The following is a 20,734-nucleotide window of genomic DNA, read 5'->3' on the forward strand; positions in this document are numbered from 1 at the left end:
TCATATTTCTAGATGTAGTCTTTTCGGTGCTTAGAGAAGTCCCTTTCATAGTCTTTATAAGATAGGCTTGTGTGCTTAGTCGCTTAGTTGTGTCTGACTCTTTGCAACCCCATGGACTGTAGCCGTTCAGGTTCCTCTGTCCATGGGGATTCTACAGGCAAGAATAATGGAGTGGGTTGCCATTTTCTCCTCCAGGAGATCTTCACAACCCAGATATTGAACTCAGATCTCCTGCACTGGAGGTGGATTCTCCACCATCTGAGCTATCAGGGAAGGTTTAGTGACAGTGAAATCTTTTAACTTTTGCTTATCTGTAAAACTCTTATCTCTCTTTTGTAGAATAATCTTATTTTGTTTATTTTTATTTCATCACTTTAAACATATTATGACACTGCTTTCTGGCCTGCAAAGTTTCTACTGAAAAGTCAATTGATAGTCTCATGGGAGTTCTTTTGTATTTAAGTAGTTCCTTTTTCCTTGCTGTGTTTAACATTCTCTCTATATCTTTAATTTTTGCCACTTTAATTATAATGTGTCTTGGTGTGGATCTCTTTGGTTCATCTTTGTGTGTGTGTGAGAGAGTGATCCTCTGCTTCGTGGACCTGAATACTTGTTTACATTCCCTGGTTAGGGAAGTGTTGAGCTATTATTTCTTCCAATAATTTTTCTGCCCCTTTCTCCCTCTCTTTTCCTTCTGAGACCCCTATAAGATAGTAAGTGTGATTATCCCCAGGTCTCTTAAACTGTCTTCATTTTAATTTTTTTTTTTCTGTCTTCAGTTCCACGTAGGAGTTTTCCACTACTCTGTCTTCCAGTTCACTGATCTGTTCCCCTGCTTAATCTAATCTACTGTTGATTCCTTCTAGTGTATTCTTCTGTTTAGTAATCATAGTCTTCAGCTCTGTTTGGTTCTTGTGTTTTCTAACTTGCTATTAGACTTCTCATCATGTTCATTCATTCTTCTCTCAAGTTCATTGAACACCTTTGTGATCTTAACCTTGTATTTTTTTTGTTAGGGAGATTGTTATCTCCTTAGTTCTTCTTCTGTAATTTTATCTTGTTCTTTTATTTGCAAAATATTCCTCAGTTGCCTCATTTTGCTGAATTCTGTTTTTGCATCTGTGTTATATATATATATCACTTACATATCCCAATTTTGAGGAAGTGGCCTGATATTGGAAATGTGCTATGGGGCCCAGCAGCACACTGGTTCCCAGAGCCAAGTGCTCTAGGGGAGCCCCTTAAGTGGACTGCAGGGACCCTTCAGTTATGGTGGGGCTGACTACTGAGAGTGGCTGGTAGGCAGGGATGGACCCCGGCCTGGTTGGCTGGCAGGCCCTGCTTCATGTAGAGGCTGCTGCCCTACTAGTCGGGGGGCTGGTTTTCCATGCAATGGGCTGCTAGCCCTGGGGTGGTGTTGGTCCAGGGGTTGCTGTCAAATTGTCTAATAGGCAGGTAAACCACCAGCACTAATAAGCAAGAAGGAAGACTCCAAAATGGCACTTGCCAGCATAGTGTCCTCGTGATAGAATGAGCTCTCCAAAATTGCTTCCACCAATGTCTATGATTGGTGAAAAACCTGGCTTAAAACTCAACATTAAAAAAAATAATCAAGATTATGGCATCCAGTCCCATCATTTTATGACAAATAGAAAGGGAAAATGTAAAAGTAGTGACAGATTTTATTTTGTTGGTCTCCAAAATTACTGTGGATAGTGTCTGCAGCCATGAAATTAAAAAGATGCTTGTTCCTTGGAAGGAAAGCTATGACAGACCTAGAAAGAGAATTAAAAAGCAGAGACATCACTTTGCCAACAAAGTCAGCCTAGTCAAAGCAATAGCTTTTCCAGTAGTCATGTATGGATGTGAGAGTTGGACCATAAACAACTATGGTGCTTGAGAAGACTCTTTTGAGAGTTCCTTCGGCTGAAAGAAAATCAAACCAGTCAATCCTAAAGAAAATAAACCCTGAATATTTATGGAAGGACTGATGATGAATCTGAAGCTCCAATACTTTGGCTATCTGATGTGAAGAGCCAACTCATTGGAAAAGACCCTAATGATGGGAAAGGTTGAAGGCAAAAGGATAAAGGGGAAGCAGAGGATGACATGGTTAGATAGCATCACTGATTCAATGGACATGAATTTGAGCAGACTCTGGAGATGGTAAAGGAGAGAGAAGCCTGGTGTGCTGCAGTCCATGGGGTTGTAAAATGTTGGATACAACTTAGCGACTAAAATGTTGTCTATATCCTGGGGCAGTCCCAGTTAGTTACTGCCTTTCCAGGAGGCTTTCCAAAATTAGCAAGTGGGTCTGACCCAGGCTACTTTCAAATGATTGCCTCTGCACTGGGTCTTGGAGCATGAGAGATTTTGCATGAGTCTTTAAGAGTGGAGTATCTATTTTATAACCCTCCAACTCTCCCATACATAAGCCCCACTGGCTTTCAAAGCCAGACATTCTGGAGCTTTCATCTTCCTGGTGGAGAACTCCAAGACTAAGAAGCTTGATGTTGGGCTCAGACCCCTTGCTCCTTGGGGAGAACTTCTGCAATTTTGATTTTTCCATTTGAGGCTTGCCTCTCTGGGAGTTTGTCATCTCTGCACCTCCTACCCATCTCACTGTGGTTCTGTCTTTATATTTTTAATTGTGGAAAACTTTTCTGCATGTCTGCAAGTTATTATCATTGATATTTCCTCTATAAATAGTAGTATTTTTGGTGTGTCCATGCGAAGAATTAGCTTAGGATCTTTCTACTCCATTATCTTTGCCACACTCCCTTATTGGTGATCTTAATTGTTATTGTTCTTTTTTTGTTGTTGTTGTTATCGTTCTTGACTCTTTTAATTCAGAGCAGCCTCTCTTCTATTTCTTCTCATGTCTCTGGGTTATTGAAGAAACAGATAAGTCATTGCATAGGAAATCCCACACTTTGAATATCTTTCTTTATGCTGTCATTTAGCCTGTTCCTCTATTGCCATTTTTTCTTATGACTGGAATTTAGTTCTGATGGATTGGTTAGATCAAGCTCAACCTTTTGTCATTCCCTTTGCATCTATATAATGAGGCTATATGAGTTGCATGCAAAACTCAATAAGGCTAAAAATGATAAGCAAATTCAGATGTTTGTCTGAATTATTTTACTAAGGGTTGAAAATCACGATTTTAATATTTTCTTATCTTCACATTCAACAGATATGATTATTCTGTAAATAAGAACTTTTCTTCCTGAACTAGGGTTGTTTGGTTATCATAAAATATATAGTACTTACAGGAAATATAGGGAGAATTTTCATTGTTCTCTATAATGACTAATTATCAAAGTCAAGAGTTGGTGCCTGCCCTAGTTACCACTAAGTAGACCAATAAGATTATTATTATTATTGCTTCTGTTATTATTTAATGTATATGGACATGTGTACATGTAAATATATATGCAAATAATTATATAATTGTACATGTACATTATTTAAGTATATATGTATGCACACATATACACACCTATGTATGCCTTAATATTAATACATATATATATTTATTTACATATAATTTTGGCAAGACCCTATTTATATTTCAGGCTCATCTTGCATGTTTCCTGTCCCAAACCAATAAGTGATCATTATTTCAAGGAACCGTGGTCCCTATTATTATGGCATAATATTTAAAAGAGACTATTGTCTAGGCGGTAGAGTTGCTAGTTGCTATTGGTTGCCCATTGCTTCTGGACCTTTTCAATGGAAACACTTTCTCTCTCTCCATTTAGTTTTTCACTCTGGCTCAGTTTGATTCCTAAATCCAGCAGTTTCCCTCAGGGTGAATCTCTCTTCTTCTGAAAGTAGTATTTGCTGAATACTTCTGAGATACACAAGGCGTTAGACCACCAGTTAACTATGTGATGTCACAGCCTTTTATACTCATCTTCAGCTCAGAGCTTGCACAGGGCTATCCAAGTGTTGTGAATATCCTCAAACACATTTTCCCAGGTTCCCATCAAGAAATAGTCCTCCTCTGCTTTTTGGAGATGAGCATATGCTGACAAAGTTTCCTATGGTCAACACTATGGTGTTTCCAGTAGTCATGTACAGATGTGAGAATTGGGTCATAAAGAAGGCCAAGTGGTGAAGAATTGACGCTTTTGAATTGTAGTACTGGAGAAGACTCTTGACAGCCCCTTGAACAGCAAGGGGATCAAACCAGTCAATCCTAAAGGAAATCAACCTTGAATATTCATTGGAAGAAATCATGTTGAAGCTGAAGCTCCAATACCTTGTCCACTTGATGTGAAGAACCAGCTCACTGGGAAAGACCCTGATGTTGGGAAAGACTGAGGGCAAGAGGAGAAGGGGGCAACAGAGGATGAGATGGTTGGATGGCATCACCGACACAATGGACAAAAGTTTGAGCACACTCTGGGAGATAGTAAAGGACAGGGAAGACCAGCATGCTGCAGTCTATAGGGTTGCAAAGAATCTGACATGACTTAGCAACAGAACAAAAACAATTTGTTGACTATTTTGCATTTCTGTGACTATATAGTAATCTCAATAGGCCTTCCCCCTTCACCATCCATTGCTTCTCTTACACTGCTGCTTCTCTTACATTGGACCTGCTGTTGCCAGTAGTTTATCTACAGCCCCACATGTTTAAGAGTTTCTGAGGATCCCTGTCACCTACTTTTGTTGAAAATGACATCCACATTCTATTTCTTTTGTTATCCTATTGAGCCTGTTTCCACTCCAGGAAGAATTTGGAATCATTAAAAACCTTATTACTAGCATAACCCCACTAGCAAACCCCATGTATACATTTATTAACAATTTAGATCTAATTTAAAATTAAATAATTTTCTGTTATCCTTCAAAGCTTAAACTCTAGATAATCTGCACTCAGTGTCTACATTCCCAAGTTCTAGCATCAACTGTTTCCTCCCTCAACTACTTTACTGAAATTTCTCTGACCAAAACGTCACAAGCTACATGCCATAAGCAGTAGACTCTCTTAAGAGCCTTTTGAGTCTGTGTGACTCTGCTGACTTCTCCCTTCTTACAACTACCACCTTTAACCCCAAATGTTCAGTCTTATCCCGTCTCTTCTTTTCTGCTGGTGTTCAAGTGTATGATGCTCCTTTACTAGTCTCTCCTCTGATGCTTCTTACTGATGTGCACAAATGCTCATGAGGCAATCTCACGACTCTCGTCGCATCGCTTCTGTGGTGACCCAATCAATGCTCATGAGTCCTGCTGCTTATTTTTGAAACATTCTTTAAAAAATAATAATTAAGCTTGTGATTAAAAAAAGCAAATTTGCCTTTTCAACTCTGAGAAATCAGTACTTCATGATCTAGAGATAAACAAGGCTATTTTTTCTGTTTTCTCACCTTTTTTTTTTTAAGGTTTTACTTTTTTTTCCAGGCTTCACTTCAGAGAAAAATGGCCTCCTGAGATTATCATCACTTGATTCACATTATCTCAATGGAGAAATACATATCTGCTTCTTTTTGCTAAGCTCAGTTTCATCTTATACCCAGATCCATGCCACCATTCCTCCGAGACTGTTTCCTTTCTTACTTCAGTATTGTCATGAAAAAGTTCCTCCTCAATCATAAAAGACCTTTCCTAGGATATTCTGAACAAATATACCATTGTGCTCTTATTAAAAGCACTGTGAAAGTGAAAGTCGCTCAGTCATGTCTGACGCTTTGTGACCCCATGGACTACACAGTCCATGGAATTTTCCAGGGCAGAATACTGGAATGGATAGCCTTTCCCTTCTCCAGGGAATCTTCCCAACCCAGGGATAAAACCCAGGACTCCCACATTGCAGGCTGACTGTTTACCAGCTGAGCCACAGGGAAGCCCAAGAATACAGGAGTGGGTGGCCTATCCCTTCTCCAAGGGATCTTCCCGACCCGGGAATTGAATGGAGGTCTCTGGCATTGCAGGCGGATTCTTTACCAACTGAGCTATCAGGAAAGCCTATTATTAAAAACACCATGGAACACGTAATAGAGGCTACTCATTTTATAATTTATCTTCTCAACATTTTAATTTAATTTTAATTTTTTTTAATTTTTGAAGTTTTATTTTTCAATAATACAAGTCTGGTTGGTTGGAGGATAGGGCTTCTGAAGCAGAGGGAAACTTTGAGGGCTGGCTGGTCTTCTTATCAAAGACCCTGCTTATTTCACACCAGAAGGTGATCTTTCACTTTCCTGCTCTGTTATGTTCTCTGACGTGTATAATGTGCATGCCCTATCCAGGAGGTTTTGGATAGCTGTCAAGAGCTAGGTTTAAAACAACAAGCAAATATGTTAGGATATTTTTGCAAGAATTTCTAGCACATATTTTTAGGTTTATTTTCTGGGCATTTTATTTATTTATTTATTTTTAAAACAAATTCCAACTCTTTATTTTGATTGGGTAACTTACAAAGCCCCTCCACCTCCACAATTTTAAGATGTTTTAAGGGCCATAGAGCTGGGTTCTCACTTTTCTTTTTTTTTAATTTAAATTTATTTATTTTAATTGGAGGCTAATTACTTCACAATATTGTATTGGTTCTGCCACAGATCAACATGAATCCACCACGGGCGTACAAACAAGCGTATTTTTTTTTTTTTACTGTGCTGATTATTCTTGCCCTAAACAGAGGCAACAAGTCATAACTAATAACACAAGAGATAAAGTAACAACTGATATGAAAAAGAACAGGTAAAGATAAACTATTTCAAGTTCAGAGGGGAAAAAATATCAATTAGTTATGACTTATGTTTTTCCTAAACCTTAAAAGACAGGTGAGCATTGGCTATTTTAAGGATGTAAATGGGGAAGAGGAATTCAGATAAAGCATTATCAAGGGCAATATATGGGTGTTAGGTGACATTGTTCTAATTACTCCAGCACTTGAAAACTTGTTATGTCTCCCACACAAAACATCATGGCAAATAAAATTACTAATCACTGCATGGATCAATTTTTTTTTTCTAATTTTATTTTATTTTTAAACTTCACATAATTGTATTAGTTTTGCCAAATATCAGAATGAATCCGCCACAGGTATACATGTGTTCCCCATCCTGAACCCTCCTCCCTCCTCCCTCCCCATACCATCCCTCTGGGTCGTCCCAGTGCACTAGCCCCAAGCATCCAGTATCGTGCATCGAACCTGGACTGGCAACTCGTTTCAAACATGATATTTTACATGTTTCAATGCCATTCTCCCAAATCTTCCCACCCTCTCCCTCTCCCACAGAGTCCATAAGACTGTTCTATACATCAGTGTCTCTTTTGCTGTCTCATACACTGGGTTATTGTTACCATCTTTCTAAATTCCATATATATGCATTAGTATACTGTATTGGTGTTTTTCTTTCTGGCTTACTTCACTCTGTATAATAGGCTCCAGTTTCATCCACCTCATTAGAACTGATTCAAATGTATTCTTTTTAATGGCTGAGTAATACTCCATTGTGTAAAACCACTATGAGGTACCATTTCACACCAGTCAGAATGGCTGCGATCCAAAAGTCTACAAATAATAAATGCTGGAGAGGGTGTGGAGAAAAGGGAACCCTCTTACACTGTTGGTGGGAATGCAAACTAGTACAGCCACTATGGAGAACAGTGTGGAGATTCCTTAAAAAACTGGAAATAGAACTGCCTTATGATCCAGCAATCCCACTGCTGGGCATACACACTGAGGAAACCAGAAGGGAAAGAGACACGTGTACCCCAATGTTCATCGCAGCACTGTTTATAATCGCCAGGACATGGAAGCAACCTAGATGCCCATCAGCAGATGAATGGATAAGAAAGCTGTGGTACATATACACATGGATCAATTTTATATTCTAAAACTATAAGACCAAAAGTCATATATTTTACATTTGATTTCTAATACTGAGATGGTAATTTCATACTTCTAAACTTCTGCACGGAGCACTAATGCAATCCTGTGTAAACGTATTGCTGATTTGTTTGACTGATGGATCAACAGCAAGCCAACTGTAAAGATTCTGCAAAAGGTCGATATCTTCTCAAAGTATAACTCCCATTAAAAGAGGCACAAAACTGATATATTTATGAAAGTGGAATAAACTGTTTTTGGGTTTCCTTCACTTGAGAATAATCCTGGAAGGCCATGCCTATTTCTTTAACTTCATTTTTTTTTCATACCCATGATTTTGTTTTATTTTGACCAATTGGTTAAATATATATATATATATATATATATATATATATATATAATGTAGAAAGTTCTTAGTCATTAAATTGAGTCCTTATTTGCAAATCAATATACATTTCAAAATCTCATTATTATACTCACTAATAATGATTATTATCATTATACTCACTTTATAATGTATATGCTATATTTAAAAATGTGTAAGATAGTCTTAAAAAAGGAGCTGTATTAAACCAATGGGCATAGAATATTACATTTTTAAATTTTTTATTGGAGGATAACTGATTTACATTTTTGTGTTGGCTTCCACCATACAACACCATGAATTTTCCATAAGTATACATATGTTCCCTCCCTCTTGAGTCTCCCCCCATCCCCCACCAAACCCACCCTTCTAAGTCAATGTGGATAATTTCTCCACTACTGCTAGATGGGGAATAAGAGGTGTGTTCCAAGGACTACGTCCTGCTCCCTTAGAGCTCTGCAGAGTAGAAAGCACTGAGGTGCTAATTGGTATCACCAGTCATAACATACAATAGTGAGAGGAGGCATTGTCAACAAAGTAGCAATAATATAGGGTCAAAGAAATTTGGAATTTTACAATAGGTGAAATATCCATATTTGCATTGTACTGTATCGGGAAAAGTTTTTTCTTTCTTTCTTTTTTTTTTTATTTAAAAAACCCTCAAGTTGCTAGAATATTTTGGGACAGAAACACAGACTTCATTTTACTTGTAAGTTCCATGATTTTACTGGAGTCATCCCAGAGCACTAACAAAAGAAAACAGAAACAGAAATCTCAGTGCCGATGAGTTTTTACCTGATACGAAAAGTCTAGCGCTGTTACTTTGCCTGGTCTCCCCGGTGTATCTGTGCCGCGTGACACAGCGGTAGTTATACAATCCATCTTCATTTTGTACATCTTTAATATACAAGGCGCCCGTGGATGTGATGAGAAATCTAGATCCTAAAATAGAAGAAAATGATTACCCCATTAAAACAGAACAGAACAGAAGCAACCCAGTCATACAAAGGCACTGAATAGATTTTCTTCACCTGAAGGAAACTCATATGAAGGCAAATAATAGATGTGTGTGTGTGTTTGCGTTTGTGTGTGTGTTACTTTAAGGCTTCAAGCTACATTAATACTTTATTCTAAATTAGGGGATTTTAGTGAGTATACTACAAAATAAATACATACTTGCAAAGCTGAGTCTCATTAATTAATTTTTTAGGTCATGTATTTATTTAGGAGCAAGAGAGTTGGCATATAATTGGTATGTTGCTAATTTAGCAGATTTTCTTTGACCATCACTTTTCTCTCAGAATATGACAAATTAAAGGAGTATTAATTTTCTTTTATAAATTTCTGTATCATGTAAGTATTTCAAATGTTTCAATAAATACATAAACATGTTAGACTAAAGAACAATGATATATTCCACAACCTTCCCAGGAAAGACTAATTTCCTCAATGATAACCAACACTTACATCTATATTCTAGGATAAAGATCAATTCTTCCTATATTCAGTGCTTTAGAGAGCTTCTATTTTCTGATTACTACTGAAATTATTGATGATAGCATTTTCACCTCAGGAAGAAAAAAGTGATACCCACCTCTTTCTCCTGCATATCAACACTGGATACAATGTGCTCTCCGTGACCTGTGGGTTTTGCCTCTATAACTCAGTTTGAACAGAAATGGCCAGCATTAAGAGACCAAGCATCATTGTTGCTTGAAGGAGAATAAAGAAGAGTCTTTCCTTCAAAACTATCTAAAGATATTTAATATCTTTAACTAATTAATATCCAATTAATGTTAAAATATCTAAAGATATGTAAATACCTAAAGATAAGTTTTCACTGTTCAGTGATAATTTTTGTGATACACCAAATAAAAGCAAAGGAGTACATTCCTAGGTGAGCGCCAGCACTTACATGGTGGGAGACTCAACTCCTTGTGTTCCACTGTTAGCCTTTCCTATGGAAAACTTCTACATCTGATGCAATTCTACTTGAAAGGTAATGTCATTTTGCTTCTTTGGGAAAAGACCAAAATGACAAAAATTCACATTCTTTTCAACTGTTTGTTTTCCTTAGTTTCATTTGAAACTGCCTTTGGTTTATATTAATCAGAATTTGCCAGAAGTTCTGACTTCATTAATTGTAGGTCTCAAATATTTAAAGCTGTGAACACAATTCTCACAGCCATCGCATGGTTACTTCTTATAAGAAGTATAAATTATTCATAGATCAACTGTCAGATAAAGTAAAAACAGCTTATTGCTTCTTATGCAATATGAAAGCAATTCAATGGACATGAATTTAAAAAAATCATAAAACAAACACTGATCCAGCATAAGCTTTCCAGAAGAACACCAATTAACTACTAAAGGATAAAATACCTTTAAGTGATAAATTTATTTTTTTAACAAATATATTAGTTACTTATTTTAAAATATGCTATAAATATGCTAAACATTAGAATAGCTGAAAAAGGGAATTATGTATATTCTAGCTACTTTTGCTTTATCCTCCCCCTGAAAACAGCCAGTAAAATTACCACTTGTCATCTGTCATCACATGCCAAACAGGTCTTACCAGTATATATTGTGTATAATTGAAACATTTTTTCCTGTCAATATATTTTGCATACTTACATAATGCTTTAATAACCAGTTACTTTAAAGTACAGAAAGACAGAAACAAGAAACAAAAAGCTACTATATTAACTCCTGTCACCACTCGAAGACGGCGTCTTTGCACTAGAATTGACAGGCCATCATCAGTGGTGACAATGTAAGGGGAGCCTCTTGTGCACGGCTCCTCCGAGTGTCAGGAGATGCTCAGGGTTGCAGAAGCAGCAGCCTGCGCTCATTACTCCGCTGATTCCTAAGAGGGCTCTACTCTCCAGGTACATTTAATTTAATCACTCACTTTGCTCCTGGAATAGCTGACTCCTTTTTATCCACTTAGCATGCTAAATAAACTCTCTAAAGACATGGTGTTTCAGAGAATTGAGAACCTTGTTGGTGTGAAACATTTTCTGAGATATTCACAGGGAAGGAAGAAGGAGTTGGCTGAATTCCCATGCTAATTTGAACCATCTCTGTCGAACCCATTATTTCTCACTGAACCCCATCACCAAACTGATCAATATTTTAAAACCTAAAATAAAAATGAAGAATAGAAGAATCTGATTAGGAGAGGACCACAAAGACCCAGAGTCCTGGGGTTCAGCCTAAACTCCCAAGATACAGGGAACTCTTAGGACAATGAGGCATAGCTATGTCACTAGGACACCAGGTGTCTTGGTTTCATGGTAACAGGGAATCTTCTCAACCACCCCCTTGCTTTTCAATGCACCCTGCTTTCTGCCTTACATCAGCAAAGGATTTTGTGTCATATGGAATAAATGGATTTGTTCACAGCCTTAAATGAGATGGAAGAATGTGGTTCTGTTAAGATAGGCAAATATTAAAACAAAATATTAATAGCAATAAACTACACACACAGTCTCTCTCTCTCTCTCTCTCTCTCTCTCTCTCACACACACACACACACACACACACCCCTTTACTACTCAGAACTGTCTGGTAACATACAACTGTGCAAAGCCAAACTTTTGTAGGTAATTTTATTTTCCTTGGAAAATTATTAGCACTTTACATATAAACACTGCTAAAATATAGTCCACACTTTTTGTTTGTCATGTTAAACATACTGCAAAGCAGTCAACTGAACAATCGTGAATGATTTTTGGATTTAGGGTCATGATTGCAGTTGTAGACTATTGAGCCACACTGCTCAGTTATTAAAGGGATATATCAGAAGCTATCTTGGCTTCTCAACATGCCCTGAATGGCCCAGGAGTTCAAGTCCCCAGTTCTGTCTTTAATAGTTCATCTGTTCTCTCTGGGCTTCCCAGGTAGCACTGGTGGTGAAGAATCCACCTCCAAGGCAGGAGATGTAAAGGAGATGAGATCAATCCCTGGATCAGGAAGATGCCCTGGAGAAGGGCACAACAAGATACTCCATTATTCTTGCCTGGAGAATACCTTGGACAGAGGAGCCTGGTGGGCTAAGGTCCATAGGATCACAAAGAGTTGGACAAGACTGAAGTAACTTAGCACGCACGAACACACACGGTTCCCTCCTTTACCACCAGGCTCTGAGCTGTCACCTCTCTCTGCTGACAGAATCGCTGTGGATACTCTCAGGATGTGTGTGCTGAGAGGGAGAAACCAGACATACCAAAGCTCTTAGAACTTTGCATAAACCCAGAAGAAATGGGTTTCAATTGAGTGCTGGCACAGGTCTCCAGTGTTTATTGGCATGAGCTGGTGTGTTAATGCCAGTGAAGAAAACCTACAGCTTAGTACCAGCCTTGCTACGCTCAGCACAGGGGCTAGTGGACTAGTTCTATCCAGAAATGTAAAACTGAGGTGGGAGGTAGGTGAGGAGCCTGAGGATAAAGTGATAGGAGATTCATTTCCTGTGGACTGAAACCCCAGAATAAGAACAGCAGCACAATTAGGAGAGGCAGCTGGGCCCTGCCCAGACCACTTATTTCTCAAAGTCAGGAGACCTCCCTGACTATATGAGTGCAGAAAGGCTTCTGGGGGTCAAAGGGGAATGGTGCTAAGTGATGCTAACTACCCATAAGCCTCTTCAATCCCTCTTGGCTGAGAGATGCGTATGTACTCATGGGAGGGCTCCGAGATGCACCAAATATGGACTGTGAACCAGGCAAACCAAAATGACTGATCAGAGGAAACCTGGAAGAAATGCCTCATACTGCCACGAGGGTACGACTCAGTGACTCTTTCTGGGTCAGCCCACCTGTCTATCCACATATACTGTACTCTTTTTCCTCCTAATAAATACTTTACTTGTTTCATTACTTTCCATCTTTGTGGGAATACTTCTTCTGCAAAGCCAAAGGGTGAGGGCCTGGTCACTGACCACTGGTCCAGTGGCTAGGATTGGTGATCTCGTCGCCAGGACCTGAACTCAATCTCTCTGGTGGGGAAACTGAAGCCCCACTCCCAGCTGCTGCAGGCTGAGGCCACCCAAGATCAAAACTACCAAAGAAAATGGGGCAGTGGCATGATTGGGAATGCCGTAGGAATTCTCAGGGTAGCAGTCCTACAGCCCCACCCTCCCATCATGGTGCTGAGTGGTGAACTCACAGCAGATGGCACATTCTGAGGCTCAGCACCATGCCTTTGGGTTTCTGGCAGCATCAGAGGCAGAGAAACAGCAACAGGTCTAGGAATCCAGTTTGCCGAACTGTGAGTTGCAGCCAGCCGGCAAGCATGTCGTCCTGAAGGGAGCAAGTGGGAGCTGATTCTATGGTGGGCCATGTGTTCTGGGTGAGTAGAAACCAGAGCTGAGACGTGCATCCATTCCCCGGGACAGCACTGTCCAGGTTCTGAGAACACAGAAAGGAGTGCAACACAGCCTCCGCCTTCAGGGAGCTTACAGTCTAAACAGATCTGAGTCTCAGGGGCAGAGTCATGGCATTTGATGCGATAACAGGATTGGAGGGAAGGGACTGGATTATAATCATCATCTCATTGGGATGGAAGAAACTATCAGTTACCAAGGGAGGAAAATCAGTATGTATAACCAAACTGAATACACAAGGATAAATTCAAGTTTGGCGATAAATGCTGGTTTTCCTTCTTGGGGAACTTAGACACAAATAATTAACTGCATATGTTCTGCTGCTGCTGCTGCTGCTGCTGCTGCTGCTGCTGCTAAGTCACTTCAGTCGTGTCTGACTCTGCGCAACCCCATAGACGGAAGCCCAACAGGCCCTGCCATCCCTGGGATTCTCTAGGCAAGAACACTGGAGTGGGTTGCCATTTCCTCCTCCAATGCATGAAAGTGAAAAGTGAAAGTGAAGTCACTCAGTTGTGTCCGACTCTTCCCAACCCCATGGACTGCAGCCTACCAAGGTCCTCCATCCATGGGATTTTCCAGGCAAGAGTACTGGAGTGGCATGTTCTAGTACCCTTTATTAAGGACTTCCCTGGTGACTCAGGCGGTAAAGAATCTACCTGCAATACGGGAGACCCAGATTCGATCTCTGGGTCAGGAAGATCCCATGGAGAAGGGAATGGCAACCCATTCCAGTATTCTTGCCTGGACAATCCCATGGACAGAGGAGTCTGGCGGGCTACAGTCCATGGGGTCACAAAGAGTTGGACGTAACTGAATGACTAACACACATACACCCTTTATTATTGCTTGCTCAATCTACTCAGCTAATTTTTTTTTCCTGTTGTTATAAAGTTAAACGGTCTTTCCCTGGTACCAAGAGTAACAAGTTCAAACACCTGGAGAGATTCCTCATTGTGGAGGAAAAAAAATTCTGAGTCTGGGAATCCAGTGGATCTGAATTCTAAATCTGTCAATATCACTTTGTGTGACCTTTCATAATACAGCCTACTTTTTAAGCTTTGGATAGTTCACCACTTCTCTGTTATGGTAATAGACAGTTATTAGCTGCAGTAAAAGGAAAAAACATAGATACTCTGAATGGATCACTTCTCTGTTATGGTAATAGACAGTTATTAGCTGCAGTAAAAGGAAAAAACATAGATACTCTGAATGGATCACTTCTCTGTTATGGTAATAGACAGATATTAGCTGCAGTAAAAGGAAAAAACATAGATACTCTGAATGGATCACTTCTCTGGATAGTTCACCTATGAAACAGATGGTGAATCACTCTTTGTTCTACTGCTGAAGATGAGGTTAACACATAGATTTCACCCAAAGATAGCCATGCACTAAAATGATAGCTACAGAAGAGACAGCGGGAAGGACCGAGAGTAGCACTGACAGTGTTAGTCGCTCAGTCGTGTCCAGCTCTTTGCGACCGCATGGACTGTAGCCCACCAGGCTCCTCTGTCCACGCGATTCTCCAGGCAAGAATACTGGAGCGGGTAGCCATTCCCTTTTCCAGAGGATCTTCCCGACCCAGGGATTGAACTGGGGTCTCCTGCATTGGCAAGTGGACTCTTTACCATCTGAGCCACCAGGGAAGCCCATATATATGCTACCATGTGTGAAATAGACAGCTAGTGGGAAGAAGCTGTATACCACAGGGAGCTCAGCTCAGTGCCCTGTGATGACCTAGAGGGTTAGGATGGGGTGGGAAGGGAGGCTTAAGAGAGAGGGGATATATATATATATATATCCAACCGAGATACTGAAGAGGGGCTATATAAGAGTTGACTCATTGGAAAAGACTCCAATGCTGGGAGGGATTGGGGGCAGGAGGAGAAGGGGACGACAGAAGATGAGATGGCTGGATGGCATCACCGACTCGATGGACGTGAATTTGAGTGAACTCCGGGAGCTGGTGATGGACAGGGAGGCCTGGCGTGCTGTGATTCATGGGGTCGGAAAGAGTCGGACACGACTGAGCGACTGAACTGAACTGAACTGATACACACACACACACACACACACAATTAAGGCTGATTCGTGTTGTTATATAGCAGAAAGCAACCCTCCATTGTAAAGCAATTATCCTCCAATTAAAAAAAATTTTTAAAGGTGGTCACTACAAAAGTAAATGTCATGTGTTTTACTCAGCTGATCTTCCAGGAGAGGCCAGTCATCAGGTGTACCCAGTGCTGCCCAAGGCCATCAGGCCTGCCTAAAGCAACAGTGGAGAAAGAGTCCATATCCCCTTACACAGGAGGGCTCACTCCTGACTCTTCATGGATGTACTTATTTATGTGAGGAATCCTCACGTGTTAGAAAAAACACACAAGTGAAAATGACCACGGTGCATCTGACATCAGAATTCTGCTATTTGGAGCTGGGTCACCAGAGACAAAATGTTTCCCAACACGATGTGAGCCAGCGTCACACAGCAGAGCACTAACAGGGGTAGAAAGATATAAACAAGACCCAGAAAGGGCCTTTACATGCCTGAGGGAGGAAGGGGCTCTTGGGGGAAGAGGCTGTGAGGACACTGTCTTCAGAAGTCCTTTCTTCAGTAGAAAGGATTAGAGAGAAACCAGAGAGAGAGAGAGTAGACAGATGCGGACACCCCTGGTGGTCCAGTGGTTAAGACTCCACATTATCACTGCATGGGGGCGGGGGTGGGGGGTGTTCTATCCTTGGTCGGGTATCTGAGATCCCACGTGCTGTGCAGCACAACCAAAACAAAAATGAAAAAGGTCAGAACTTGCTGGGAGCCGGCATATTGCATATTGAGTGCATATTGCATACTGAGTGCAGCACTTTCCACAGCATCATCTTTCAGGATCTGGAATAGCTCAACTGGAATTCTATCACTGCCGGGAGCCAGCGTGAGGAGCTCCACCCATGACAAAGGTCATGAGGAAGGAGGCTCGACATACGCAAAGGCGGGATCGAGCCTCAGGAGTCCCCCTGGAAATTCTTGAGCATTTCCCCCCAAAACAAGAGTCTGCTTACTTTCTGCTTTGTGCTCTCACCTACACCTCTGACTTTACGAGGGGCTGTCCCCCACTACCTCTCTGAAAAAAGAGTTAGCTTACAGCTCCAGTTAATAATTCCTGGGTGTGACAGTGTTTCAACCTACAAACTCCTTTGGAAATCCTCTAGCCTGCCTGAATAGGTTTTTCCGGCCACATGTGATTGCTCAGAGCCTCCCAACTGTGAGAGGCATGAGATGTTCTAAACTGTCTAAATACAGATTCCTTTGAGCAGTTAAAAGATTGATTAGAAATTGTATTGGTGAAGGGTTTTTCACTTGTTGGGCCAATGTTTGCTGCTAAGTCTCCATATCCCTTACCTGCTGTGTCTGGCAGTGTATTGATTAATATAATTGGTGTAAATAGTAGCTTTAATGTTTGTAACCTGGGACCCTTGAGTTAATTCTTTTTCTTGTTATAGCCCACCACACCTTTGCTCTGTAGGAATGCAACTTTATCTAATGCTTTTGGAGGGTGGCTCCTGACCAATCATCTTTAGAGAAAAATAAGTTTTCTGAAGAAAGGGTCTTAAAATGTTAACAGGCCTCCGGGCCAGAAGATGATGCAAATCACCTAAGCTTTTGCATATGATAAGTTTGCAGGAAGAAAGCCTGGCTTACTGCATGACTCTACCCCTTCCCCCATTATCCTCTATGCATAACTTAAGGTATAAAAACTACTTTGGAAAATAAAGTGCGGGCCTTGTACACCAAAACTTGGTCTCCCCATGTCATTTTTTCTCTCACCTTCTGGCTGAATTATTCAGCCTCTTTTCTTCACTGAATTTTTCTACTGAGCTATCCTTATTCTATTACTCTTTATATCCTTAATTAACGTTTAATTAAGCAGTTGTTTCCTGATCCTCGCCGACGCCGTCCCCGCTTCGAATTCCCTGGATCCACCAGGGCTGGACCCCGGCAAGAACTTATTGCCCATGTAGAAGAGTTCTCATATCAGTACACTAAGTGACGAAAAGATGGCAAAAAAAATACAGATCCAGAGTAGATGGAAACTCAGAGACCTGCTCTAATATCATGGTGATGTCATTTGAATAATAATATCTGCTGTCATGTTTGCTCCTTGGAAGGAAAGTTATGACAAACCGAGACAGCATATTAAAAGGCAGAGACATCATTTTATGGACAAAGGTCCATATAGTCAAAGCTATGGTTGTTCCAATAGTCATGTACAGATGTGAGAGTCAGACCATAAAGAAGGCTGAGCACCAAAGAATTGATGTTTTCAAACTGTGGTGCTGCAGAAGACTCTTGAAAGTCCCTTGGACAGCAAGAAGATCAAACCAGTCAATCCTACAGGAAATCAACCCTGAATATTCATTGGAAGGACTGATGCTGAAGCTGAAGCTCCAATACTTTGGTCACCTGATGTGAAGAGCCAACTCATTGGAAAAGACCCTGATGCTGGGAAAGACTGAGGGCAGGAAAAAGAAAGGGGTGACAGAGGATGAGATGGTTAGATGGCATCACAGACTTAAATGACATGAATTTGAGTGAACTCTGAGAAATAGTGGACAGAGGAGCTTGCTGTGCTTCAGTCCATGGGGTTGCAAGGAGTCAGATACAACTTAGCAACTAAACAAAACAATAACAATTCCCTAGCATGTTTGCCAGTATCCGAACATAAAAGACATATTCTGAAGTTGTCCAAATTAATCATTCTTCACCCTGCATATATCTTCCACCAGAATTTCCTTCTGTTCCTTGTTTTAAACTATATTCTGAATCATCCACTTGCCTCTCCGGGCACCACCAGTTCGAAAGATCCCAGCCTTCTAATGCTCTGTCTCCACCCCTGCTGCAATCAGCACATTTGCCATCAGACCGTTCTGTGTCCTGATGTGGGCCCACTAGACCCAGTTATTCATGGCTACACAAGGGTTTAGGTTTGGCCATGTTTTTCATACACACTCTCTCTCTCTCTTGTGCTCTGCCCTGAAATGTTCTTCTTCTAACCACTCCACCTCAAGGTCCCTGAGCCCAGAGCTCCATTTGCCTGGTTCCTTCCCATCAGTCTGGCCTCAATTCCCAAAGTAACTTTGCAGCAATGTCATCCCAGGTGAACCACATTCATGATCCATGGTCACTCATGCTCCGAGCACTTGACCGTATTATATCTACATGAAGTCATCTTGAATGTGTTTGAGATTGCTTCAACATTTCCCTAACTAGAACAGCAGGAACTTGAATTGTTTTCGTCAACTTTTCATCTCCATAACACAGAGCAGTCCTTTGCTGTGCTACCTGAAAATATTTGTTCATGAGATGAATGGATGAAACCCATCCATCATGCTGCTCCTGCTGCTGCTGCTAAGTCGCTTCAGTCATGTCCAACTCTGTGCGACACCATAGACGGCAGCCCATCAGGCTCCCCCGTCCCTGGGATTCTCCAGGCAAGAACACTGGAGTGGGTTGCCAGTTCCTTCTCCAATGCATGAAAGTGAAAAGTGAAAGTGAAGTCGCTCAGTCGTGTCTGACTCTTAGCGACCCCATGGACTGCAGCCCACCAGGCTCCTCCGTCCATGTGATTTTCCAGGCAAGAGTATTGGAGTGGGGTGCCATTGCCTTCTCCACATCCACCATGAGTTGTATACAAAACATCTCTTCTTAAGTCTGGGTAAAAAGAAAGAAAGCTAAAATTCTTCTCTTTAGCTTTCAACAAGAAACTTCCTTATGTATAATACATAAAAGAGTATTTTCCCCTCTAGGAATGACCATAATGTATTCTTACATGAAAATGAGCATATTTTAAGATTTTGATGTTAATTATTCCTTTATAACATTCTCTGGCTTTTTCCCATACAGTCAGACTGTTAGATCTTCAATAGAGACAATATTATTTTCAGGAAGATTTTAAAAGTATGTTTGATTTTTCACTTAGTTGGAAATATATCTTCAGGGTTTTTTTTTTTTTTTTTGCTATTGCAATCTCAACTGAGTTAATAGTAATTAAAAGAACAGATGGTTTTTCTAATAAGATGCCAACTGGTTGCACAACACAATGAAACTTTTATCAGCTGTGACTGTCACCTCCAATTGACATCCATGCTGTGTAATGAAACGGAGCTTTCTCCTAAACAGTTTTTATAACAGTTTCTGAAAAATGAAAGGAACACAAGATTAAAATCCAAGTTCTAAGAATATATAGTGATAGAAATGAGATGAGCTTCTGAGTGAATATCTTCTATTTCTTTATTTTGGAAGATAAATTAGCATTAACTGAAACAGAAGTTGGGCTTTCCAAGTGGCCCTAGTGGTAAAGGACCTGTCTGCCAATGCAGGAGACAAAAGAGATGTGGGCTCAATACCTGGGTCAGGAAAACCCCCTGGAGGAGGGCATGATGACCCACTACAGTATTCTTGCCTGGAGCGCAATTGAGTGGCCTGAAAAAAATTATGGTTTAACAAAATTATGTTAAAAGCTTCACAAATGAGAGAGAAGCTTCACCAGTGGCTCAGACAGTAAAGATTTTGCCTGCAATGTGGGAGACATGGGTTTGATCCCTGGGTTGGAAAGATCTCCTAGAGGAGGGCATGGCAACCCACTCCAGTATTCTTGCCTGGAGAATTACATGGACAGAAGGGCCCGGTGGGCTACAGTCCATAGGGTGGCAAAGAGTTGGGCGTGACTGAGCTACTAACACACACAACAGAGAAAGTAGTTGCCCTTTATGAGAAGATATCCAAGTAGTTGTTTTGGCGTTCCTTCCAAAATTCATTGTGGCAGTTTGGTTGCTAGGTCTTGTCCAACTCTTGAGATGCCATGGACTGTAGCCCACCAGGCTCCTCTGTCCATGGGATTTCCCAGGAAGGATAGTGGAGTAGGTTGCCATTTCTTTCTCTAGGTGATCTTCCTGACCCAGGGATTGAACCTGGGTCTTCTTCATTGCAGGCAGACTGTTTACCAACTGAGCCACCAGGATAGCCCCAAGGCCAAAATTCATGAGTTAAGTCGTAACCCCAGGGTCTCAGAAGGTGACCTTATTTGGAAACTGGATCACTGCAGATGTCACTAGTTAAGATGGGGTCATCCTGCAGCAGGGTGGG

At 40.8% G+C, this 20,734-nt stretch overlaps 1 protein-coding gene across 1 annotated transcript in view; it reads right to left on the reverse strand.

The window, feature by feature from the left end:
- DSCAM (DS cell adhesion molecule) overlaps positions 1–20,734 on the reverse strand; it is a 690,454-nt gene that overhangs the window by 325,118 nt on the left and 344,602 nt on the right. Inside the window, exon 4 of the mRNA XM_059889928.1 lies at positions 9,006–9,152. Within this exon, the coding sequence (XP_059745911.1) occupies positions 9,006–9,152 (147 nt within the window). The remainder of the gene's footprint in view (positions 1–9,005; positions 9,153–20,734) is intronic.

This window comes from Bos taurus, chromosome 1, assembly GCF_002263795.3.
Source record: "Bos taurus isolate L1 Dominette 01449 registration number 42190680 breed Hereford chromosome 1, ARS-UCD2.0, whole genome shotgun sequence".
In the NCBI taxonomy this organism is placed as follows: domain Eukaryota; kingdom Metazoa; phylum Chordata; class Mammalia; order Artiodactyla; family Bovidae; genus Bos; species Bos taurus.